At 38.3% G+C, this 26,671-nt stretch overlaps 1 protein-coding gene across 4 annotated transcripts in view; it reads left to right on the forward strand.

Annotated features, from left to right (window-relative positions):
• Positions 1–26,671, forward strand: part of BEND5 (BEN domain containing 5) — a 547,523-nt gene that overhangs the window by 13,768 nt on the left and 507,084 nt on the right. For all 4 annotated transcript variants that reach the window (XM_033067189.2, XM_033067188.1, XM_033067185.2 and 1 more), the window contains exon 2: positions 9,898–10,114. In XM_033067189.2, coding sequence (XP_032923080.1) covers positions 9,962–10,114 — 153 coding nt within the window. In that variant the 5' untranslated portion in view covers positions 9,898–9,961. The remainder of the gene's footprint in view (positions 1–9,897; positions 10,115–26,671) is intronic.

Consider the following 26,671-nt stretch of genomic DNA (forward strand, 5'->3'; position numbering starts at 1 on the left):
TTCTTTTTTTTTTTCCCCTATGGTGTAACCTTTGTATTTTGTTGCTATATAGTCTTCCTAGATTGACTCACTTGGACAGTTGGTTGACGTGGGCTTTTCCACATTTTCTTCTTGTGATGAAGTAATTCCCTGTGTAACAGAGAAAATATAATTTTACTTAGATGTAGAGTTGCAATATGTGCCAAAGGAAGGTGTTTCTGGCTTTCCCACCAACCTCTCCAGTTTATCTCCCTTTGATTGGCACTGGATGCCAAGGTGCACTTTTCCCCTGGGAATTCCTGGGAATGTTTCCTCACCTTTGGGTTTCAGCTCCCAGGCTTATGAGACGAGCTGCCTGACATGATGTATTTTGACTTTTTAAAAGCATGTGACAAAGTCTGTCACAAGACAGTGCTGCAAAGGCTAAGTAGTCACATATGGTGACAGGGCAAGTATCCCCATAGATCAAAACCCGACAAGGAAACAAAAAGGCAGAGGGCTAAGTGGTCAGTTTTCATCCCAGTAAAAGGCCAGCAGCTGTGTTTCTTGAAGTTAGCTATCAGGTCACATGCTAAATATCTTTATTAATGATCTGGGGAGAGAGAGGTGAAGGATTAGGTGGTAACATTTACAAATGATGTGTAATTACTTAAGTAATTTAAGCCTACAGCCCACTGTTGCAAACTTCTGGGTGATCTAGCAAGAAGGTTCATTCCTGATAAATGAGAAGTTAGTCTGTGGAGGAAGCCACACGAAAACCTTATTGTCTGACTGAAGGGAAAAGCCCTGAACATTGCTGTTGGCAGTTCCACAGCAGAAGTCATTTGAGATGCTGTTATGGTAGAAAAAATGAACAAGGTGCTAGAAGGCGTAAGAAATGGGGCATTAAAAATGAATTACTGAACTCAGTCTTCATTGTGTGTAGACAGATGAGAGGATAAAGCAAAATATTATGGGGAAGTTCCCCCAGCTAACAAAGTCTGGTCCACGATGACAATTTCCTGTTTTCTTTTGTCTTTATCCTGCTCATACATCATCTACTATCAGAGATGCACTGATCTTTATCAGGAATAATATACTTTGGGAAGGCAAAGGCTTCCAGAGGGTTTGAGATCTTGCTAAGGGCAGTTCAGTGTCAACCAAGCTACAACTGGCAAAAACCTCTTTCCTATCTGTTCTTCTTCCTTTGGTAGTTACTTAAAATTCACATCTAAACGACATAAATTAAAAATCTCAACTTTGTATTTAGACTGTTGAAATCATCCACATTTTAAACATGGATTTCAGAATTCATATGTTACTGAAAAGCTTCTTCAACTTGGGGCTCTTATGAGACTTATAAATTATTCTTGCATAGAGAAGTCACCTGAGACTAACCTAAATGAAGTTAACATAGATTTAAAAAATTATTCTTGCAGAAGAACAGGGAGTGGTGGGAATAGATGAACAGATGGGAAAGGGAGAAGAGGAGACTAAAGAAAAGGCTAATTAGGTAATTGAGGCTAAGAGGCTATTAGAGCTGACCCAGTGGTCTACTGGTAGTGCAGTTCAGGGACTTGAATTTGGGATTGAGGTTGGTCCCTCATTCCCAGGCCAACACATGCTCCAAACATCATAAGGACTCAGTTTCACAGCCTGGATCATCCTGAAAGTATGTGTCTTCCAGTCAACATAATCTGGAGGGATTGTGTGTCAGATTATAGTGGAGGCAGGAAAGAATTATGGAGTAAAATGATGAATTTGGTCTTGAAGATGTTAAATTATTATGCTAATGGATAAATTGTTCAGTGAAATTATTTGAAAATAATTTGGATTGTCTGTCAAAAAAAAATGTAATAAATGCATTTTGAAGAGATTCTTAGTAAGAATTAACTATTTCTCACCAAGCAGACCTTCCTAAAATTTGTCCAGGTTGTGATTCTGCCTAGAATGATTTTTCTTTCCAGAGCTAGTAGACAAAGCAAAGGCCTAAAAGGGAATTTATTTTGAGTCACTCCATTACCTTGTTCCTGGGCAGTTTGAAGCTGGTGTGCTCATGGTGTGCCAATCCTGACCCTTCTCCCTGTCTCCTGACCTACCTTCTTTTCCAATGCAGTCAGTGATACACATTCTTCTGGATTTTATTTGCTTCTTTTCTCCCTGATGTCAGTATATTCAAACTGTTTCCTGAAGTTGTCAGGAGTGTTGCTTTTTTATGGCCAAAGTCTGGTACAGGTCAAAGCCAGGACAGGCGTTGTGCTGAGGTGGAACATTTCTTGTCCTCACCTTTTTCAACATTATTTATGCTGACTTTATTGTTTTAAATTTTTCCACTTACTTACAGCATTTGTGGCTACTCTTTCTCAGTTTCTTCAAAATACTTTTGTTTTTCTTTTCTACATTTCAAACTGTGGAACTACAGTGGTGTGTCACTACTTCACTTCCCTTTTTCCTTACCTTAATCAGTGATTTTTATGACAAATTCTCATTTGCCAATTCAAGTGTATTTAAATTTTATTTTTAATCAGTTTTTGGGGGTTTTTTTCTCATGGTAGCTGCATTTCAGGACATAAATGCTGGCCCCTGCATCCTCCTCTTGCAGTCATGATATCTTCAGAGGATCACAACACATGTATGGCTAACTAGTATTTTTGTGAAAAGTTGGCTTTTCTCCTTCTCTTTCTTTTTTGTAATTTACATATACTGCATAGAGATATTTCTATTGAAACAATCCATGGTTAGAATACCTGTGGTCAGTAGGCAAATCATATTTCAACAGAAGAAAAAATCAGCACCATTCATTATCCCTGCAGTTTAAAAGAGAGTTTCTGTAGAATAATTGCAGTATTGGAACTATTGCTTCAGAGGAAAGTCACTGCAGTTTAAGATTTAGCGACTGGACAGAATAAACAAAAGATGGAGGGGGAGTAGCTTTGGCTCTGAGGGTAGGCAGGAGGGAAATCCACTGGAAATCCTACTTGTACCTGCTGCTGGCAGAAGATTTTGGATTTTGCTATCAGCTGACAGCTGCTCTCAGACATGATAAAGAATTTTGTCAAAAGAGTGACAAATTTTGGCTTTTTTGGACAAATTTCATGTTTAGGCGAGATAGACAAGTGAGGAGTAATAGCAGGCATTGAATGAAACCTCCTCCCATAAAACCAAATTGAGTTTTGGAGAAGCTGAAGCCAGGACTTTTCTCCATTTGAGACATGGAGTGTTTCCCTATCTCATATGAAGTTGCTTAAAATTAATTCAGTCATTTAAAAATTTATTTCTCGTCAGTTTATACTTTGTCAGCTCTCCCTTTCATTCTCCTAATTCTGGCAGACTGAAGGATGGTGACTTCATTTCTGCCAGCAGAACCTGGGGACAGGTTTTCAGCATTGCTTCAGATCTCATAATCATGACCCTTCCCTGCTTCTTCCCCGTGCTTCCCACATGGTACACCCTTTCCTCACCAATTCTTGTCACCCTTAAGAGTAATGAACTCCACTGATTCCCTCTGGTTTTAGGAAGAAAAGGTTTATTTATGTTTTTGTTATTGTAGGACCTACAAGACTGGCCTGTTGGACCACGCTTGTGTAAACAAAGGACCAAGGACATTTCCCACTGCTGTGATTTTGTTTATTGTTTCTCTTTACTGCAGAGTTTTCCTTGTGAGAACACTGCACTGTGTTCAAGACACAGTTTGAATAGAAACCCTTTTAAGCAAGTTCCTCCTGAATGCATCCAAAATATAAAATCTGGGAAATAATTCTCATTAGCATTTGCTCACAAAAATCTAATTCAAGGTTTTGGCTTTCAAGTAGTAAAAAAGGAGTAATGTATATTCAGAATACTGTCATGAGGCTGATTCATCTGATATGCTGGTTTCATAAAAAAAAAGGACTAGTGCTGATACAGGTACCCAACACCATGTTTATTGTAAACATTTTACATGCTAGCTTGCTCTCTCTCTCTCAAAAACAAACAAACAAACAAAAAGGCTTAATGAATTAATAGAATTTTAGGGGGAAAATTGGTTAAAAATGCAGTGTTTTCTCCTTGAGGTTGTAAAGAATGAAGAGACTTTACAAGCAGTCTTTGTACAGTTCATTATTTGAATTCCCGCACAATTTTGATAGAGATTGCTTAATTATTTTAATTAAAATATGAAAACTGCATGTTTAATGTGTAGTTTCTGATTTTTATGAAATCAAATTACATAGTATTTTGATTTTTATACTTAAGAAGAAGAAACCAGGTACTGTAAGAGGTGGAAAACCTTGAGGTCTTGTTATGAAAATATTTGGGGAACATTGTAATACAGAGTAGGAAGAATAAAAGCAGGACCTATTTTCAGTGTCTGGAACTGAGTTAGCTGTGCCAAAACCCATTCAGTTGTCTGCAAAAAATATTTAACACCATCTGACATATTCACTGTCACTCCATGCTCTGTGAATCAAATATAAAATTATGTGCAAGAAAAAAACCCTACAAACTTATTTTGTCACAAGTAAGCTAAGAATTTTGAAGATGGTCAGCTCCACTTGTCAACAAGAATAAGCAAGAAGAAAAATAATGGCTTAGACGACAGAGAAAGTAGTCAGGAAGGCCTTCAGAGGGAAAGGGCTGCCTCCCAGAAGAGGAGTTTTCAGCACATGATTTACATCCTTAGCTTTTGTCCAGAGCTTGTTGGATTTCTTGCAGTTAATGACTGGGGGCATCCAACTTTAGGACTAAAATTTAAGCACTCAGAGAGTAGCCAAATCTCGTATGTGGGACAATGTCAGTAAAAACCTGGAGGTTATCTTTCAAAGTTGAATGAGAATCAGTTTTGGGTCAGTAGGCTTAATTTTGTCTGAGGCTGTGACTCAGGCCCACCCCTTTGAGTTCTATAGGCAGGCTTGGAAATTTGTAATTTTGTGAAGTATTATCCCTACCCGTGCAAAGTGATGGCAATTGGAAATGATCACCACAGTGTGTCACCACAGCTAACGCTGCACCACTACCTGAGCATTTCTCTACAACTCAGATCCCCTAATTTTCCTTTTGGCCATCAATTTTTCACAGCACCTGCAGTTTTTTGTTTTTGCTCCAAAGATCATCATTTTACTTCGAAGTCTACTGTCTGTGGTATGTCTAACCCGATCCTGTGGAGGCAAGGAACTGAGTAATTACTTTGTGAGTGCCATATTAAAAGCAGTCCAAAGACTATTTATGCTGCTCATTAAAGTCATTGGGAATTTGGCTGGGCCGGAGCTCTGTGCTTTGGTCATGCAATAGGGAGAGGAAAGCCTTCCAAAAATTGTTATTTTGTAATTATTTGTGCTGAGGTGGCACAAGAGGATTTGATTAGCACCCTTGGATGTTTAAAACTTAGATGCCACAAAGCAGTACCACCAGTACCCCCAGTGTTTGTCCCCCAAAGAATTGATTTACTCCCTGTTTTCAAAAGGAAAAGCAAAAAGTAGCAGAAAAAGGAAAGGAAAGGAAGAGAAGAGAAGAGAAGAGAAGAGAAGAGAAGAGAAGAGAAGAGAAGAGAAGAGAAGAGAAGAGAAGAGAAGAGAAGAGAAGAGAAGAGAAGAGAAGAGAAGAGAAGAGAAGAGAAGAGAAGAGAAGAAAAAGGAAGGAAGGAAGGAAGGAAGGAAGGAAGGAAGGAAGGAAGGAAGGAAGGAAGGAAGGAAGGAAGGAAGGAAGGAAGGAAGGAAGGAAGGAAGGAAGGAAGGAAGGAAGGAAGGAAGGAAGGAAGGAAGGAAGGAAAAGACAGGAAGAAAGAAAGAGAGAGAGAGAGAAAGAAGCAGGAGAGATACTAAAGTTTGAGTTTAAAATCAAAATTCTTAGAGTTGAAGTTAAAATTACGTTCGAATTAGAAGTATAGTTAGGATAAAGTTTTTGAAGTTCTGTATTATACTCCTTACTGCCTCTTGTAATACCAAAGAGTAAAATCAGGGACCTCTAAAGTCATTAGGTTTTTGATACTGGACAAGGACTACAATTTGAATTGTTGTTTTTTTGTACACTGACAAATTGGATCCCATTGCACAGTACCAAAACAGAGCAAATGTCCTGACTCCAGACTGCACTGAAGCAAGGAGACAGGAACAGGCAAGCACAAGCACACTCACACCTGGACCAACAAATCCACTGGGTTGGGAGTGCTGTCTTGTCAGATAGGAGGAGAGGACACTCAAAGGCTCAAGATTTTGGCACTGGACAATTAGCATCAAAATGGAGAGAGACTCCCCATTTCTGTGCTTCCTTCTTCCTTGGACAAGGAAGAGTTTTGTGTTTATCTTTAGACATTCCGAATTTGTGTCAAACTGATGTATAATATCAAGCTTTGTTTCTTTAAATGCATCTAGAAAACAGACTGGAAATGAGTTGTTTGCACGTTATTCTCTGTGACTGCACTTAGGCTGGGAGTGGTTATTTCTCCTTCAAATAACCATTCAGGAGCTCAGAGATCCAGGCAGTTGTGTATCAATTAGCAGGATGCATTGCTGAGTCTGAGCTGCCTGGAAATGCAAAGGGACAAATCAGAGCATTGAGGTTTCCACCATCATTTTGCCTTCCTGCCTCTAACTACAAATCAGCTCCATTGTGACTCACAGCGTCAGAAGTTGGTGCATTTCTGCAGATCCATGATAAGATATTTTTCTTTAGTAAGAAATGCAGTTAGACTGCATTCTGAATCTGTTCCTGCCAGGCCCTAGATGCATTAGTATTCCACTGGCAGCTGCCTGTAGGTAGGAATATTGTTTTTGTCCATAACCAGAGGGAACAATCAGACTAAGCCGTTCCCCAGCTATAAACCAGCCAAAGTAATTGGGTTTAATTTTAATTTTTGTAATAGCTTTAAATTAATAGGAGCAGCTGCTGCCACAGTGTGTGGGTGTCCTTTTCCAGAAGGCATAGAACAAAAAAGGGAAAGAGTAAACAATAGTGTGTCTAGGACACAAAGGTTAATTCAAGAACTGAGCAATGTCTTTTTGTTATCAAAAACTCAGTTGGTGATATCTTGCACTTTGTCTCTTTTCTTTCCTTTCCTCTCCCTTTTTTCTTTTCTTCTTTAATTCCCTGATAAGATCTCAATCTGATTAAGCTCCTGTGTGTAAAGATGTGTTGTTGGTATCTAAACGCTAACTCTCTTTCTCTATATGACTCACAAATAGATTAGCAGTGACAAAGTGCTAGGAGAGATAAAAATAGATTAGCAGTGACAGGAGTACTATTATAATTATTTTTGGAAGATATGGTTTGAATTAAGAGTTTGGGCACTTTTTGCCCTGGGAGGGTGAATTTAAACCTGGGAACTGAGGATGGTTTCTGCTGTTGTGTCAGACACCAGATAGTGAAATGTCAATACCAGATGTCCTAGACATCAAGATTAGCCATAATAGCCAAATGCAGCCATAAAGTGATGTGTCAAAGTGGATAATAAAACAGATGCTTAGCTTTTATAATGAAGGGGAAAGCGAATGAAATATCAAAAGTGCCTTTAATACATTAACAAAGTTGTCTTCAACTTGCTTAAAAGTAGAAAGTTATTGAACCAAGGAGAACTATGTGTCATTTAAACATTAACTATCAGCAGATGAATTTCAATTACCATTAGCCTTTCTAAAATCCTGAATTTCCTCCTATTGGTCTCATTTTACATGAAATTTTTATAGCACAAACTGAAGCTTGTCCTTTATTATTTTTCCCGTGCTAATTTGGAAACAAATAAAGTTCAACAACTCAGCAACATACTGTTTAAACTTGCATTACGGTTTGAGGACTGGGAGCTGGAATACATTTACCCACTGCCATATCATCTGCTTGATTTGAGATCAAATGAGGGATGTCCTATAGCACTCCAGAGTGAGGGTGAATGATAGAAATATGTTAAGATACTGAAGAAAACCATTAGGTAAGAGTGCTGCATGCAGATGGCTGGTGGCATTTTTTTCCCTGCTGGTACTTTTTAAAAAAAATAAAAGGTTTGTTTTCCTGTCTTTTATATTTGTGTGTTAAATATAATTTCCAGATCTCAGTAATGAGCAAGTGTCTTGTTTAACAAAAAAAAATCATGAAATTATAGATTTCATTAAGTTGGAAAAGTCCTTTAATATCATTGAGTGCAACTTTTATGCTGGCACTGCCTGAAACACATCCCCAGGTGCCACATCTACACATCCTTGAAATACCTTTGGGAATGGTGACTCCACCACGTGCCTGGACAGCCTCTTCAATGCTTGACAACCCTTTCATTGAAGAAATATTTCCTATTATCCAATCTAAATTCGAGGTGTGGCCTCACTAGTGCTGAGTACAGGGGACAGTCACTGCCCTGGTCCTGGTGGCCACACCACTGCTGCTACTAGCCAGGTACCATTGGCCTTCTTGGCCACCTGGGCACAGCTGGCTCATGTTCAGTCATGATGGTGAAGTTATTGAGGCCCTGAATGTTCATGAAGCAGGGCATTAAAAAGGGCAGATAAATTATTTTTCTGAGTGTAATTAACTGCTTCACTGGTTCTTTATTTTGCTTTCTCAAGAAGATCTCAATTCCTTTCTGTTTCTCTTTGTAGATCCTGAGTCTTGCTGGTCAGACTCGTTAACTGCTGCTAATTGGCAAACATGTACCTGTGTATAATGAGAGGGTTTTGTCCTCTACTCCATGTTAGCAATGAGAGGCCAAAACTGAGCTCTGCTTCTTGGAATGATTACATAGAGACACATTACTGGTGCTATGTCTGCAAATCTTGTTATGCTTTTCCCTCACCATGATCCCAGTTTAGCTGAGATCTGCTTCAATCATTAGATGAGACCTGTTTATAAGGTTGTGTAATTGAATCAGGTAGAGTCTGCAGGACCATAGCATTTTGTTGCCAAACATGACTGGTGAGTTACTTACATTAAATTACAAGTGCATGGCATGATTGAAGACTATTCCTGTCTGAATGAAGCTGGAAATTCCACCTAAGAAATGAACAAAGCATACAAACAGAAATAGTGAACATCTCTCATCCATAGAACAAGTTTTTGCCCCACCTCTGAAATATTACTTATTTCCCTTGAAAAGTAAGAAAATAAGTGGAGTTGTGTGAGAGGTTGCAGGCAGATATTTGTTATTCCTCAAAGAGATACCACCTTGATAAAAATGACATAAATGTCTTTATTATAATAATTTACCACCACATATATTCAATGCTATCTTGTCAGATAAACCAGAAATGTCAAGGAGGGCAGCAGTCCAATTTGGAATGGGAAAAAATACTCTTTTCTCCTTTGTTTCTATTTTAAGACATGGTTATTTTCCATACCTGAAGGTTTTCTGTATGAGTTTTTAATTGTTTGTTTTTTAAGCTCAAGAATTTATCTTTTGTTCCATTTATTGGCTAGATGTTGATATGTATCCTAACTATTATGGATATACATTCACATACATATATATATATATACATATATATATATATAAAGATGTTCTGAATTTCAGTAATATTTTGTCAGTTTTGGCTTATACTGCCATTCCCTCATTAGCTGTGCCCCCTCTCTGCTGGTGAATTGAACTGTCAGAAAGGGTGTCGGTTTGGCTGGAGCCTGTGTTTGAGCTGGGAGTGGTGGGAGGTTGCAGCAGCCTGACAGTGAAGTAGGGGATATTTGGACACCCTGTGCATCCTTTCCACTTTGTGGGAATGGGTTTCCCTGCTTGTTTGACACTCTCCCTGCTTTGGTGACTCTGCCAGCCTGGGCAGAGTGTGGTGACAGTGGCCCCAGAGCTGCCACAGCCCTGGTCTGCACAAAGTGCTCCCAAACACAGGCTCTGGGATCTCCTGGCCAGCTCCTGAGCTGTTCAAGCTGCTCCTTTACATTGGAGGAAGTCTGAATCTCACACGGCCCTTTTGGTTCAGATTTTTTATGTAGAAATGCATTAATTTATACGTATCCATGCATGTTTTTGTTTCTTAGGCAAAGAATCCCCTCCAAAAACGTGTACTACTACCGCTGCCCAGACCACAGGAGGAACTATGTCATGTCCTTTGCTTTCTGCTTCGACCGGGAGGACGACACTTACCAGTTTGCCTACTGCTACCCCTACACCTACACTCGCCTTCAGCACTACCTGGACAACCTCCAGAGGAGGAACATGGACTACTTCTGCAGGGAACTGCTGGGGCTCAGCGTGGTGAGTACCAGGCACGCTTCCCAGCAGGATTCATTATGGATGTCTAGCCTTAAATGCTCCCAGAGTGTCGTTCATCATCCTTGCTAAAGTACCCACAAACACGTATTTGTTTTCTTGCTATCAATGACACAGGAGGAAGTGTATTTGCATGGTGAAATATAGACAAATGCTAATTTAATTTCACATAAAATATTTCCTTCGCTGTAGTCAAGGCAATGCTACATTCCTGTGTAGGGTCAGTTCACCTCCAAAGACATTAAAAGACAAAACTGAAACAGCTTTACTGAAGAAATGTGATTTTTAGAGTACTTTGACCATTTGTCTTTCTGTAAGAGCTTTTCTATTCAGAAAGAAATATGGAGGTTTTGACCAAGAAGATAACTTTTCTTGATAAAATAATGCAAAACATTCACAAACTAGCAATTTTGTTTTCTCTTAAAAATTTATTCTTTGGTGATTTGCAATTAGAAGGGATTTAGTGGTCTCTGTACAAATCCTAATGGCCACATAAAATGAAGTGTCATAGTTCTTCTGGAGCAGGAAGGAGGGTTAATGGTAAGGCTGAACTTCTGCTCACTTTGCTATAATCTTTGTCTGAAATGTTGCCTGTCCAGGGGATTTGGCAAGCATGACTCAGCCACTCCCGTGTCAACTCAGAAATCATCAGATTAAAAAATAATAGCTCAAATATTTTTTTTAAGTGTTTGCTTTCTCAGACTTTATAATGCACTTGTACCACACTCTCAATCTTTTCTCTGAGATTTGATTTGGTCTAAACTTGTAGTGTGTGTTTCAGGATCAGAAAGCTGTAAAGGCTGCTGATCCCAGCTTTGAAAAGAAACCCAGCATATATTGTGAACATCAAAATGAAATCATGTGCATACCCTGCACTGAAACAAATAAAAGGCTTCCATCATTGAAGCAGGCCATTGAGATTCCTATGGTGGCATAAACTTGGAGGAAAAAATTAAATTACAGGCAAGAGTAAAAACAGAATTAACAAAAGAAATATTTTTTAACCCTTTTTTGTAGGTTAAGTACAGTTCTTGTTCTAAAGACGACTATTGCATATCCACGAACTGGCATTAATTATTGATCATTTCAATTAGGGGGACAAACAATTATAAGGGAAAGGGGTATTAAAAAATAGAAAAGTAAAATCTGCAGAGGCTGGGCAGAAAGAGCACTATCATCTAAATGTGTGTAGGGCTTTAATTCTTAATCTTAGAGGACAGAGCTGTCATTAATTCTATAATGAAACTGAATTTGTTTCCTTTCACTCTGAAACTAGTGTATAAACAGTCTCATTTGCATATTCATCAAACCTCTGATCTGACTGATTAAAACATAGAGATAGAAGGATTTGTCTTTTATCTGCATTTTGACAGACAGAGCTATACTCTTAAATCTTGTTAACATTGTGTTACCAGTAGTTGCTAAATATTATTTTTCATATTTCAACACACTAAACAAACAGATGCCACTCAAAATGTGGCAGGAAATGTGCTGTGTATAAGTCCTGCTTTTATATCTATATGTACACACACAGTATGTTTTGCAGAAATTGATATGGTAACATTTTGCAGCTCACCAAGCTGTATAAAAAAGCTTCTGAATCAGGCTCATGCTGTAATCTTTGTGAGCAACATTACAATCTCAGAGCATTTCTGGCTTTTCTCCACACACAACTGTCCTAGAACAGCTTGGTAATTTAATGTCTTTGCTGAGCTTGAATAGACAATTTCCATAAGTTCTCTGCGAGTTAAATATTTTAACATAGAGCTTTGTTGCTATCATACATCTTTAAATGGTGAAAAACAGGATCCTTCATTCTTCACTGCACAGTGCTCCATAAAAGCAGAAGCTGGCTGTACTTTGGAGAATTGCGTGCCATATAGGATAGATTTAGAGCTAAGAAAGCGAGCTCTGTCCCTGCCCTGGCCCCTTATGTAAGATAAGAGGAATCAGATTGGCATAAAGAGGCCCTTAGAAGCTCTATTCCTGGCCAAGGGACGATACCCTGGCAGCTCCTGGTGAGAGGTAATTCAAAGATGCCGTCTGAGGACAAACTCTCACGCTGGGCACGGGGCTGGGGAGGGAAACCATGGAAGGGGAAGGCTGCAGCACATCTGTCCAGCTGCCAGGTCGCTGCTGCTCCCCTCGGGTTTGTTCCAGGGGGATTTCACAGCCCCCTGCTGCAGTCTGTGATTGTGAGGCTGGGGAAGAGTTTGAAACTCTTTCACTTCTCCTGGATCGTGTGGTTTTGAGCTGTGTCTCTTGGAGATGGCAGAATCTCACCACAGATCTTTGGAGCTGTTTTGGTTTTTTTTCTTTTTTCTCTTTGTTGTGGAAAAGCAAAACTCAAGTCACAAGAAACCATGCCTAGAGGATTACTCCTGGAGGATTTCTGAGTGCACATTTTGCTGCATATAATGTTTTCAAGGCAATCTAATTTCTAATCTAATTTCATATCTTCTCTAAAGAAAGTACTCTGCCTCTGTTAACTCCTGAAATACTATCACTAATTCTATGAAAATTGAAAGTGAAATATCAGTATGGGACATGTAATTGTCATTAGGATGCAGAATGACAAAATGGTTCAGAGCCAAATGGCAAAGTTTCCCATTCCCATTTAAATGGATAACTTAGCTGTACTATTTCTGACCTTTTAATGTTGATATTCTCTACTTCAGAGAGCTATCCCACATTCCAGATGTGCCAAATGTTCTTGAAAATAGTCTCTCCTGCAAGTGAGCTGATATGGTCACCCAGGTACCATTTAAACCGCTATTTTCATTCTGCTGTTATTGGCCTTGGTAACTTCAGATTTTCTTTGCTTTGCCCCAACAGATCAGAAGTTCAAAATCTGTGAGCACTTTTTAAAATTGTGGAATTACTTTTTTGCATATTATTGATGCGTCTCTCCTCTGAGCAAATACTCTGCAGTATTTCACTGCACAGTAGATTTAAAAATAATTTTTGTATTTCCGTGAAAATATAAGCACAGGTACACTTTGCATTTACAGTACCTATTTTATGATACCTATTCAGTCTCACATGCAATACCTATGTGTGTAGCATTACAACAATTTTTTTGGAGTTGGCAAAATTTTGGAGTGTGCTGTCATTTGAAGCTGGTAGTTCAAATTGCCTGTGTGTGCTTGAAGTGTGTGGGCAATTGATGAGACCTGCACCTCCACCAGCATTCCACGGACACACATAATAAATTAAATGAGTTTTGGACAGTCTGGCTCAACTCCTACAGCCCACTTTACAAATTGACAGTGGCTGGGCATTATTTTCATTACTCACTCCAAAGAGAACCAGGATTAATCAGAGCCAGATACTTCCTTTCACTCCATTAGGCAATGGTGCTTCCAAATTACACTGGAGGAGAGTTGTGGCTGCACGTACAAACCACGAGCCTCAAAGGGACTTGCACAGTACACAGAGACTGGAATATGGAATTCTGTTAAATTAAATATTAAACACACATATTTTAAAACAAGAAGGCAATATGTCTAATGTAGGGCTCTGTAAATGAGCCGATCTCTTAAGTCAGATACGGAGCACTGAAAGACACAGACTGAAACACAGAGTGCTTCCTCCTGACTCCACACCACTTTGGGGTGTGCTTTTAATTTACATGAGTTACTCCTGAATCATGCTGGTACCAGAGAGAGCAGAATGATGCCCTAAGACTGTGAAACTGCACACCAGATGTCACATTGCCGGTTCGTTGATCAAATTTCCTTTATTTACTGACTAAATGACTTCGTACCCTGGTAAAAATACTTGATCAGTTCTACCCTTTTCTACTGGTCCATTTTTAAGTGCTCAGTTATGAACATTTTAAAGCATGAAGCAAAGAAAATAGGCAGCTTTTCTAAGGTTAAATTTCCCATTTCTGCGTTCAACTCTAGGTTATGTAATAACAGTTCTGTAAAAGAAAAGTATACTCTTGGTCTTTGAAAAAAAATAGAAGTTACAGGCTTCTGGGTGATGTAAGGTACCTTTGAAATCCTGTTGGTGTCAGATACTGTATTTTCCAATGGATTTGACTGTAACTAGGTTGAAATGTCATGTAAATGTAATTTGTGGCAATTTACTTGGCCAGAAAAAGGCCACAGAAATGTGCTTAGGAAAAGTAAATCTCCTTTCTCATTTCTCGGTAGTATAAAAGCTCAGCTGTGTATATGTTCAGGACACATTCTCTTTAGTCACTGGTGTATTTTTTACTCCTATAGTACTGCTGTTCCCAAAACATTAATAATATGGATGTCATCCCAACACTGTATGTGAAATTTTAAATGTTCCTACAGCTATTTTCTTAGCTGGATTGGATATCAGCAGAAGTAGATTTGGACCTAAAAATAACACCACCAGCAGTTCTTTCCAAAATAAAATATGATTTATAGCGTATAATAGCACAGTGTGCTACCAGGGAGATTATATAAATAACATGAAAAATTACAGGGGACTATTCTATACCATCAGTTTTAAGGAAAATTTCTTTGTTACAATTTAAAGGGAGTTCTGGGAGATAGCCTGGCCTGTGGGAATCACAGAGTGGGAAGGATAGGTGAAATGATGTTGCTGTTGAATGTTGCCATCTGTCTCTAGGGTATATACAAGGGCTCATGGTAAAACCAATAAATAAATAATTTGGTTTAAGTTGGCAATAATGTATAGTTTTTGAAAACAAACAAACTCAATAACATCATAATTTGCAGCTATTATCATGCAAGGTTCCTAAATGCATAAGCTGGTTGTTTCTTAAATTACAGAAAGAAGACTGTTTGATAAAGTAAAATAATTTCTAGAAAGATTTGCTTTAACTGCTCTTTATCTGACTATGAGTAAAAAAATCATAAATTGTGAAGAGGGATTCAAATCCTAAGTCCATTTTGCAGGTCACATTTTATAGCTACCATTCACCATTAAAAAAAAAAAAACCTCTTGGAAAAAGCACTTCACCAAAAAAGAAGCTTTGAGCACAAAAAGTCCATTGAGGTAAGAAATCATCTGAAGAAAAAAGAAAAATTATGATCAATTTTATTAAGAAAAAATCTTCCTGAAATGACAGTAAATGAATTATGTGTGGCAAAGTTAGTCTATGCAAACTGTTTTCATGCACAGGTCCCAGGCTTCACCCTTTCATCTTGTAGCCACTCAGGGAAACCTTTGGAACGTCAGTGACCTTTCTGAAGTTTTCATTGGACTTTTTGTAGCTGTTCAGGTTGGCCTTTTGCTTCATGGCTCTTCCCATTTCCAAGTCAGACTCTTCTTCTCACCTTTACTCCACACTTGTCCTTCATCTGGCTTGCCCTTTCTCTGCCTCAAATCTAACCTTCCCTTTTCTTTCCACTTAGTTTATACTCTCCTAAGATAGCTAGAAGAAAGAAGCTGTGGTATTTGTTTTCTGCTCTTATGTTACTTATCCTGCTTTGTTCTTTCCTATTCATTCCCCTTATCTCTTTGAGTTGTGAAGGGCAAATCCAAAATAGCTGTGAGGTCTTTTAAATACCAGGGCTGCACAAGGTAGTGGTGTTCTCTGGGCACTCGATATCCCCATCTCAGTGCCATTTCACATGACTTCATATCCTGGTCTCGGACTTGTCTTCCTTGTCCTTCTGTCTTTTGTGTTCCCTGTTTGCTCCATCCCTTAATACATACTCCTGCATTTTCTGAAAGGTTGAAATAATATGTTACTTGTCCAGGCGTCCACCTGGAAAGGGAGCACTAATGATCTAGTCAGATGTCCTGAAATGGCTGAACTAACAGCCAGGTGCAGGAAGGCTTCTCAGGGTCTGACTCCTTTTCTCATGGCAATGGCAGATTTCAAGTAAAAGGCAGGTTTTACTCATTCCTGTCCTCAGCACTTTCTCCTACTTTGTTGAGTGTCACAAAGCTCCATGGGGTAACTTTAATCCCAGTGGGAAACCTACTAGTTTTGTCCAAACAGAGAGTTCAACCTCAGATCTAGGCAGCTGCCTTTAGTTACTGCACCCTAAGCTTCTGGGGACATGAAGATTATATTTTTACTTTCCATTTTCAGTGCTGACTAGAATCCCTGTTTTTCAGTTGGTGCTTGGGAAATAACATAGCACAACCAATTAATATAATCTCATAAAAACCCCCTCAGTCTGAGGTCCTGTGTGTACACCAACATAAAGCTTTTTCATGGTTTTAAAATTTATTTAGTTGCCCTGCAGGCCATTGTGTATTTTGAGGGTATGTAAGGCCCTTAGAACCCTGAGAAAACCCTAGAATGCCTTCAGTCTTCTTGCACTTCCATTTCCAGAGATTTGTTTTCCCTGCTTTGCAGCACAGCATTAAGCAATAATTACCATGTTGATAGTGATGCTGAATGTACTCTCACGGAGGGGAAATCGTGCTATGTGGAGCTATTAACTACATTTGCCCCGTAGCACTTCACTGCATTGACTCTGCTGGGATTTTGGCTATGTTTGAGTTGGTTTCTGTTTAGATCTCCTGAGTGGTGACTGTGTAATGCATCTGTGGGGCTGGAGCAGTATTTTAATCTTTATTCTTTGACTGTAGACCCAGAACATGGTTAGCCTGGTTCACATTACCTGTAGGGCTAAAACCTTGGGACTGAAGACTTATTTAACAATTTCAAAGTCTGCTCAGTCAAAAGGATTTGAATTTATGCCTTTTAACTTAACCAAAGAAAGAACTATTTATTGATTTAACTTTATACCAGTTCTAGAATGTAAGTATAATGCATTAAAATCACTAAATACCTCAGGCAAAATCTTGTTCACATAATTTATGTAAACTGAGCATTGTGGCTCCGATCCAGCAAAACACTTAAGTGTAGATTTAAGCTTAAGCATGTTAAATAGACATGGTAAAGTCACCAGCACAGTTCGTGGGTTCAAGCTTCATGTGTGTAAAGATGTCCTTAAGCTCCAGAGTCAAAACAATCAGCACTTAGGCCCGGTGCCCTAATGTTTCATTGAGAACTTGTACTACCACTATAACAGCATGAATACCAGCAAAAAATAAAAATAAACTCCCCTTTTTTGCACTTCTCTCTAAATATGCTGAATGTCTGTGTGTAAAGCGAATCCCACCATTGCTCAGCAATCTTTTTTTTTTCAGTAGTGTATGAGTAAGGTGTGCATTTGAGGCCTTCTGCATAAGAGATTTGTGCTAATCCTGGAGTTCTTTGTCTTTGCCATGCACATGTTCAGTAAGACTTTATCTCTTTTGTCCTTAAGCCTTGAAAGCTAAAAGCTGGCTCTAAGAAGACTTCTGCCTGCATGTCAGAAGGGATTTGAGGAGATATCATATAGAAATGAGAAAATAAAGACATAAGAAGATATTTTTGATGTAGATTATAAGATAGTAGAGACCAAGGCAGTGTAGCTCAGGTGGCCCCAGCTGGCTGAGTGCATCCTTACTGTTGACCCAAGTATTTGAAGATACATACTTGAAGAGAGGAAGTAAGGCTCATGAAAACATAATACCTGTAAGGAAGCACAGCTGAGAGATATTATGTGTAGACTGTGATCTGTTGTTGATTTCAGTGTGATATTAATGTCCCTTACTTTTCTGTGCTGTTAGCAAAGTATTTTTGAATCAAAGAATAGTGGAGTGATGAAGCACATCAAACTTCCATGTAAAGGAGGCCAGTGCCATCCTGACTTTAAGACATCATGTTGCATTCAAACATATTTTATTTTAGAAGATTTTGATATTCCTGGAAAAGACAAAAAAAGAGTGTTTTCATAGAAAAAGCCTGCTGCTGTTGAAGTGCTGCTATTATCCACAAATACTGAAAGCAATATTTATCTTTGTTTTGAAGACAAAATGACATACAAATAACACGAGGAGACAGGAGCTTTTTAATGTAAAGCAGTAGGTACTTAATTGAAAACTATTTTTTTCACTTCTTAGGAAATATAAGATACAGCTTAAAGCCTTTTTAAAACTCTTTATAAGAGAGCTTACATGGCAACCAGTCATATTGGTACATGAAAAGAACTGCAGTCTCTGATAAAGATCCTCTTTTTCATGTTTTCAAACAGCAGCTGAGCACCATACTGTGGCAGCAGAGAACAATCTGAGAAAATGAACACGGATTGAAAAGGCCCCAGTTACATGACATTTCCAGTGGAAAAAAAAAAAAAAGCCAACCTTAGGCCCACAGTCAAATATTTTCACTCAGAATTCCCTAGAATTGTGGACAGACCTTTCTACAGAAAGTATATTTTTCTGAACAACCTTTTCTGATGTTCAAATAAATGTGTAACATGGAGGAAGACAAAGGAGAGATACCATCCAGATACCATCCATTTCAGGAGTTTTCATGAGTATGCATGAAAGGAAAATATGTTTCAGGAATAATTTTTCTCCCATTTATTTTTAATTTCTCATTAATTGCATCCAATTTTACACTTACTCCTAATTAGTTAAAATTTAAGACTACTATTACTTTCTCAAAATCTGGCAACCTCAGGATTTTATAATACATACTTTTCCCCTCCACTTAGATTTTCTGCATTATGATGGTTTACAATAATGCATTAATATCCATAATTCTATTTTTAATCAGCTTCTTAATTCATTAGTAACAGCTGCATATTGTTAAATGTTGTTTGTTTTTCCTCCCCCCCTCCTTTTTAAAAAATCGATGTTGCTTAGAATTAAAATATTAACCAGTCTTTCCATATTTATGAATGCTGCACAGTTCTCAGCATGGAATAAGGGAAAATTTCACGCCTGTCTTTAAAGAAAACCTTTTTTTTTTTTTTTTTTTTTTTAACTTTTGCTCTGACAACCTCCAAAATATTGCATAAATATCAGTGAATTAAGGTTCATAACACTCTTCTGACTGCAGTGTCTTTTTATGGGAAAGGAAACTATTGCAGAAATCTCGACTGCTTGGACGCAGCCTGTGCAAAGTCTTGGGTGTTCGTTTCCAGAGGTCAGCCATGGCAACCAGGTAATTTAGGAGTTCAGAGCAGGATCGAGTCTTCAGGACCTGTCAGGACCCTGGACAGCGCAGCCGATCGCTTCCGAGCCGCTCGCAGCACGTTTGCACATTCCCTTTATAGAAACCCAGAACACAAACTTCTCTTTTCAGAGCTCCTGATACACAAAATTGAGCCCCAACTTCTGACATTTACACCCCAAAAATAAGTTTAGTGTTTTGGAAAGCAAACCCTATTTGTAGCTACTGAGCTACTCAAATCGTGGCTATGGTTTTCAGGAAAAAAAGCTAGAAATGGAGTCTACTGTTTTGCACAGTTTATGTGATTCAAGACCTCAAGTCTGTTTTTCTTATTTGCCTTCTGAGAATGAAAAATAGCCTGTAATGTGTTATGTCTGATGGGAAATTTATAGGAATGTCAGAGATGACTGATTAAGGGCACTTTATAGATTAACGGATGATGACTAAAACAGAGGTTGATGGTACTGTGGTGAAAAAAGAGGAGGTATTTTGGCAATACAGTGAGATCCATCAAGACTTGTCTGAGACCTAGACATAGATATTAATCCAAACAATGAATATTTCAAAATCTGAAAGGTACTGTGTAGAACAAGAATAGTGCTGCTGCACAAAACAAGGTGCTCAGCAGCACTGCATCTTCTTTGTCTCCCGTGAGTGGATATAATATACTGTCCTTCTTGCCTTAGTCTGTCTTCCTCTCTAAAGCTTAAGAAAATGGTCCAAATCTTTGGCATGGTCTAGGTAATCAAGTTATCACCATAAATTACTTTGCTATCTGCTGTGTTAGGACCATCTATCTCTTGTGGGAATTAATGATATAGAGGTTCCTAGAGAATTTATAAAATGTTTTGGGGTGGGTTGTTTGTTGTTTTGGTTTTTCCTTTAAATTGTAGTGGCCTCTTTATGGAGAGTCCACACAATTTATATCCTTGCTCTCAAGAGAACCAACTGCTCAGAATGTGAACTCAGGAAAACAGAATATATGTTCCAAAGGTGTACTTTTCTGCTGTTGTAATCACCCTTATGAGATACTGTGGCAGCACCAGATTTGCCTTCAGCTCCAGCTGATTTTGAAATCCTTCAGAGCTTTAGGAATAAAACTGCACATATCCCCTAGATTTCTTTTATAGAAATAGATAAGGTTTTGTAACAGCAAATAACACTGCAGAGCTGAACAAAATTGTCCTCCTATAAGTGAGACTTGGATGCACTCAGACCAAATAAGATTGTAGACTCATACTACACAGACTCATAGGAAAACAGAGGAAAAGGTATTACATTCCCCATGGTCAAACAGAATTCTTGTCCATCTTGGCTGAAACTCCCATTAGCCATGGCAACCAAGGAGGGAAATACACAGCAACAGATAACATCTAATTTAATGCTGACAAAGAGGTGGGATGCATTGATCTGTTTGGAAGAAAACTTCATTCTTTTTCATTCCTATAATTCAGATTTTCTCATTACTGGACACAGATGGCAAAATATAATTTTATTAACTATGACCATTTGTTTTGTGGTTCATCAATTAAATTGCAGAGATTACAGAGACTGGTTCATGCCGGCCATTAACAGAAACAAGTTAGTAGCTAGAGCTATACTGCAAATGGCTATAGATGTTGCATACAGTGCTTCAAGATCATTTGTTGCTATGACAATAATGGAGCAGAATGACTGGGGTCTCTGAAATCTCCGATTTTTCATCTTCCCAGAGAAATACAGGCAAATACAAACTCTTCTTTTAGAACTACAATGAATTTATATATGTTACAATACAATGACTTTATGTATGCCACTCTCTCTGTTCATTAGAAAGTTAAATAAAAATAAACAAAAACCACTCCCTCCCCAAAAAAAAATCAATGTAATCAATGTATTGCAAAGCTCCTGGACAACTACTTCCCCTCCTATCTACTGCAAAGTCAGTATGAACCATCAGGTAGTACCAAGAAAAGTAAACCGATGGTTCCTGCACCAGCCAAGCAAATTTTTGGTAGAAGTGAATGAGAACTGCATGTCAAAACCTTTCCTGTTCTCATTTGTCTTTCTGAGAAGAACTGCACCTGTGTTCATTTTTTAGCAAATTGTATTCTAGAAGTTATTTCCACTCCAGTTTCGTGTGTTTACATGCAATGGCACAAATTTCCTGACATGCTCAATCTGATAACTTGGAAAGAAAGAAGTTCTGTCTTGCAACTGGGGACCACAGAGTAATTTCTCCATAATCCCCTTTTTAAAATAACCTAGGGGAATGACCCTTTTTGTATATCTATGTATTTTCTGAAATGCAGATATTCTCTCTTTTTCATACAGTCACAAATTATTGATTTTACGTGCAATAGTGTTGAATCACAAGAGGTTTAGAAGGACCTTGGACTGATGGTGATTAACATTCCAAAAATAATAATTCACTTCTTTGATTAGCTTCAAAAGTTGCTCCATGTGCTAGAAAGTTAGATAGCCTGTACTCTGTTAGCAGCACACACTATGTGATTTATTGGAAAATGTCAACAGGAGATGTGTCTTTACAGGACCCCATGTTCAGAACATTGGGCTCTTCTGGGCATTGGATTGCACAGAAATTTACTAGAAATCACAAAGGTGTTTCAACGTATTCTTTCCTGGATTCAAAAAACCCCATAATGATGATAAGGCAAGGATCACAGCTGACTGCATAACAGTAGTGTGTCGTGATAGTGAACCTCTGGAGCTGATCACACGTCATCAGATCTCCCTGGCTGCACCTAGCACTGGTGGCAGATGCATTTCAGCAATGATCATGGATCGAATTCCTTTCAGCAGCTTCATACCACATTCTGTGTGCTGGGAATACCCATCTGCACCCCTGGCTGCAGCCAACACGAGCACAAAATTTTACAGCTTTTGTTCCAGGGACAGTCCATATTTAATCTCTCTGGGAGACACCTCCACCCTGTCAGAACTGTGTAAACTGATTGTTACTCAAATGACCCCAAATTCTAAAAGCCCGGAACAGTTGTCCTGTTAATAGCTAACATATAGTAAAAATTGCTTATTTTCAGAAGTCCATTGCATCTCAAAGTATTATGTATGGATATATCCTGATTTCTAAAGGTCATATTTGTTACAAGTTGAAACATCATAGCTAACAATAAACCAGAATCTATCTGAATGGCATTAATTTCTATAAGGAAACATGTGTGATAATTATCACATTTCCTGTTATCTGATCAGTACCATTTGAAATATTTAATGTTTTAATATTGCAAATTTTGGACAGCCTCTCCCTTCCATTTTTTTTCTTTTTTTTCCTTCCTTTTTCGTTTTTAATTGACAGAGCATCTGAAAGTGCCACAGTCAAGTTGATTATTTCATAATGCTGCATTCAGTTTCTATACAATTGGGTAAAGACTTTTTTATTGCTATTATAAAAGCCACTTCCATTGTTCCTCTCATTTTTCATGACACCTGCTCTGGAGCATTGGTCACAACCTCCTCACCCTCCCCTTGTCCAAACTGCCTTCATTTGGAGTGCAATGTCGGTGCCAGAGGCAGCAGGACAAGATCTGGTATCTGACTTCTCCTGAGCTGTGGTTCATTACAGCAAAGGTTCTCCTAGATTATATCTAGATGGTTTGGTTTTTGTTTCAGAATATACCAAATTGTTATCTCTGTCTTTTCCTAAGCTTCCTTCTTTGAGGATACAATAATTTCTAAGATTCCAGGAAATCTTCAGAGATCTACTTTAACACAGCTAAATTATTCAGGAATAGTCTTGATTCATTGGCTGTTTAGGTGGTTTTAACACAGGTCTCCACTCTCAACAAAATCAAAAAGCCATGAAAGAAACACAGACATGAATTTCTTCAGTAGTACCTTGTAGACACATTCTGACTGTTGGGTAGATCAGTGAGGGACCTATTGGAGTATTTAACATCCTTTATGTGGTGAGGATTGTCTTGTGGTTTGGATTTCTTTGCATAGGTCTGGCATAGTTTCTTCTTCAGCAGAGCAAGCATTAATTTGTTTAATTTACTGTTTGGGACTTTCTCACAGTAGCATGCACACAGAGGCAACCATGCATAAGAAATATTCAAGTTACATACCAAGAAACATCTTTTTCCTGTAAAAGCACCTTGCACCTTCCTGCACCATGTGTTTGTATAATTTAAGATGGCAGAGAAGACAGGAGCTCCAGAGCCATGGCCGGCAGTGAAAACAGGGAAAACCGAGAAAATTCTTTGAGAAAAACAGATGAGATCATGCGGGCAGCAGGAGATCCACGTGGATATTTTCAGAGCTGTTTGTCTTTCAGTGTCATGGCTGAGCCTGTGGTGACACACAGCCTTTGTGCTTGCTTAACATTCAGAAGACACTTATGACAAATAGGGTCATGCAATGATGATGTCTTACCAGATTTGGGAATATCTATTGCTGCCATTACTTCAGAGGTCAGTTTTAGCTTTTTTCAAATTAGGGTGCAGTCATCTTCAATCATGCTGTAAATTTTGGGAAAATGTTTTTGATGAAATTTGGGAAATGTCTGTGAAAAATATGCAGAACCATTTGCCAGGGTTTTTTTCCCATATATTGGTAGTGTTTAAGGTAAGGTATTTCTTTCCTTTATGTATTACAAATTAATGTGAAATACAAGAGCCTTAGAGCAACTGTGCAAATCAAAGAACTTGGATGTATCCATGTTTGTATTAAACAGGATGCAAATGCACAGTACTTTCCTTGATTCTGAGAATAGATGCTAATGTGGGTCATGGCAATAGTTGCAAAGGCAATTTTTAATATTTTATTGTCTATAATCCTCTGCAAGTGAGCCAAGAAATGCACTCAGGAGTGTCTTCATTCTGCTTGAAGTCATCCTCAAGTTCCTACTACACTCAACAAGCTTTCACAAAAAAGGTGCTGCTTCAGAAATTGTAAAATTTATATGTAGTGTTGCATTTTCAGAATGGATACCCAGCCCCTAGTAATCTGCAGTTTATTAATTTAAGACATCTATTTTTATAGGTCCCCAAATAGGATTATTTCCCTCATCTGTTTTGGAGACCTCTGTGCATTTCTTGGAAGAAATGAAATGGTAAAGAGCAGCTGTTGGAATTCAGGGATGCCTGAATGGAGAAATATCTTATAGTCACATAATCCAAATATCTAAAAAGAACTTGCTTAAATCTATCTGCCATTGTTAAAAATCTGTGTTCCTTGTAAGTGCCTACTTGTTCAGGAAAGAGAAATGTGTGCATTTGGTTTTGTCCATCAGAGAGCTCAGAGACAGAATAATGTTCAATCATGATGTTAATCCCAGCACAACAGTTTCTACTGAAGTGACTCTATAGAGGATTTATTCTCCCATCTATGCAGGTGAACAAAGAATTCTTTTAATGGGTGGTGCATATACTGTTGTAGAAGAATAGACCCCTTTGTATTAAAATTACATGCCTGGGATTTTAACATAAAAACTGAAAAATCCCACTGTGTAAAACTGACTTAAACTCAATTTCCCTCTCCTCCTTTTACAATGTCAAGATGCCTGAGTGCTCAAGTGACTGAATAAGTACTAAATATTTAATGCATGGAGGTTACATTAACTGAGTCTTTGATCTGAAACTTCTTAAAAACATCTTAAAAGCCCTTCAAAAACCGGTTAGTATTTCATTACAGTCACTTAAAATAGATTTATTTTATCAAAACATCCTGTCAGAAACCCCAAAGCTGTGATTAATAACCTGCAGCATTTTGACTAAAGCATCTCCTAATACTGGTTTCATAGTGTATCAACAGATTGCCTGTTGTGGGTAAGAAATCACCAGCCCCATTTCCTCTGTCAGGCACTTGCAGGTGTTCAGAGTGTGTCTGCTGAGAGTTGGAGCAGGTATGCACAATGGAATCCACACTGGGATTCTGCATGCTTGCTGCTTCTCAAACAGAATGTCTCTCATGTAATTCTGAGATTAAATTAACTTTTTTTTTCCTTCGTGGAATAAATTTATTAGGGCAGTTTTGTACAGATGTTTTTGTATAGTAACATTTACAAGCATTTGGGCAACATGAGAAATGGGATAGATCAATAATTTATATCATCCTGGGAAACTCCTGCATGTTTTTAATCTGTGCAGCATAATTTGATAGCATCTCTGGCTGTGTGAAGGCTCTGCCCTTTACATTGTTTTTATTGTTCAAGGGTAACAGACTGCAGAGTGAGACTGTGTGAGTATCTGCTGGCTCTGTAGAAGATGGAAGCAAGCACAGCAGCAGGTTTCTATATAATTAATTTCTGTTGCATCCAGCAGACCTTCTGTGCAAGAGCTTGTCCCACCCAAATCTATCCTCACCCTTTGTTGTAGATTCCCTTCTCATTGGCTTTGTGCACCTCCAGATCCCACTCTGAAATTCCCACTGTTGTTTTCCTAACACAAGGTGTTGTGTCCTAACACAACATGAACACGAAACTTGGGATCTTAAATGATTAATCACAGCCCACCTGGTCACTCTGGTGCTGAATTTTGAAATGTGCTTCTGGTTCAGGAGATTTTACTTCGTGCCCTTCATTTCTACTTCTTAACTTATACCTGCTTAACCAGTGGAAAGAAACTGAAACAATCAGTTTGATAATTGTTTTGTTTCCTTCTATAATCAGTAATCAGTAGATTAAAGCAAACTGTTAAGAGTATTCCAGGATAATAAAGGAAATTAAACACTAGGTTCTGAGCTCACTGTGTGCACTTGGAGTAACTTGCCATTATTTTCTCAAAACAAGAGCAAAGGATTTCTTCTTGAGTCTCCCACAATATTAGCAAAAGGCACATGGCTGAACCCTCATGAACCACTTTGAAAACATTTCTTGTTTCTTCAGGGAAATGTGCTTTTGTCATGTATACCTTGTGTAGAAGATGTTTTGCATATAAAAACCACGTGGAGATTGAGTCCTGTTATATAAAGAAAAGCTGGGTTTCTGTGGAGTTCTTTGTAGTACCAACATTAAAAGGGTTGTTATAAATAAGAGTGGAATATAATTATAAATGCCCTTCTGAGGAAAAAAAAAATCCTTGATTACCTTTGAATTCTTTTGCCCTTTAAAAAGGTTATATTTAACTGGTTCAGTTTCTTACTTGATGTTTCAGTTTCCCAAGGGAAATCAACCTCCAGTACGAACAGTTTCAATTGGGTTACATGACTTTACTTTGTGTCTTGCATTTGTTAACAGACAGGTTATATAACACTGCAGGCTAAATATACATTGCTCTGTTTTCAGCTACCTCTGGTACTCCTGTGTTTAGAGGGATGACCAGAGAAGTGGGAAGTGGCTTTCCAAAGTTCTGCTGGAATTAACCCCTCCTGCTAATGCCACAAACTGCTTGGAAGTAGAGACTTCATGAGCAGCATGAGGCTATAATTCTTAGGTATAAAATTATATTTAATATTTTGATCTGCTACCTATCATCATTGAGGGACTTTTTAATGGCCAAAAAAGAAGTGGGTCAAATTCTACCCTTGTTCCCAATGGCATATAATCTGTGGAAGCACTATTGACTGGAACAGAATTTCCTTGAGTTGCTGATATTGTAACTGAGAAAGTAATTGGA

Source organism: Catharus ustulatus, chromosome 9 (assembly GCF_009819885.2).
Source record: "Catharus ustulatus isolate bCatUst1 chromosome 9, bCatUst1.pri.v2, whole genome shotgun sequence".
Classification (NCBI taxonomy): domain Eukaryota; kingdom Metazoa; phylum Chordata; class Aves; order Passeriformes; family Turdidae; genus Catharus; species Catharus ustulatus.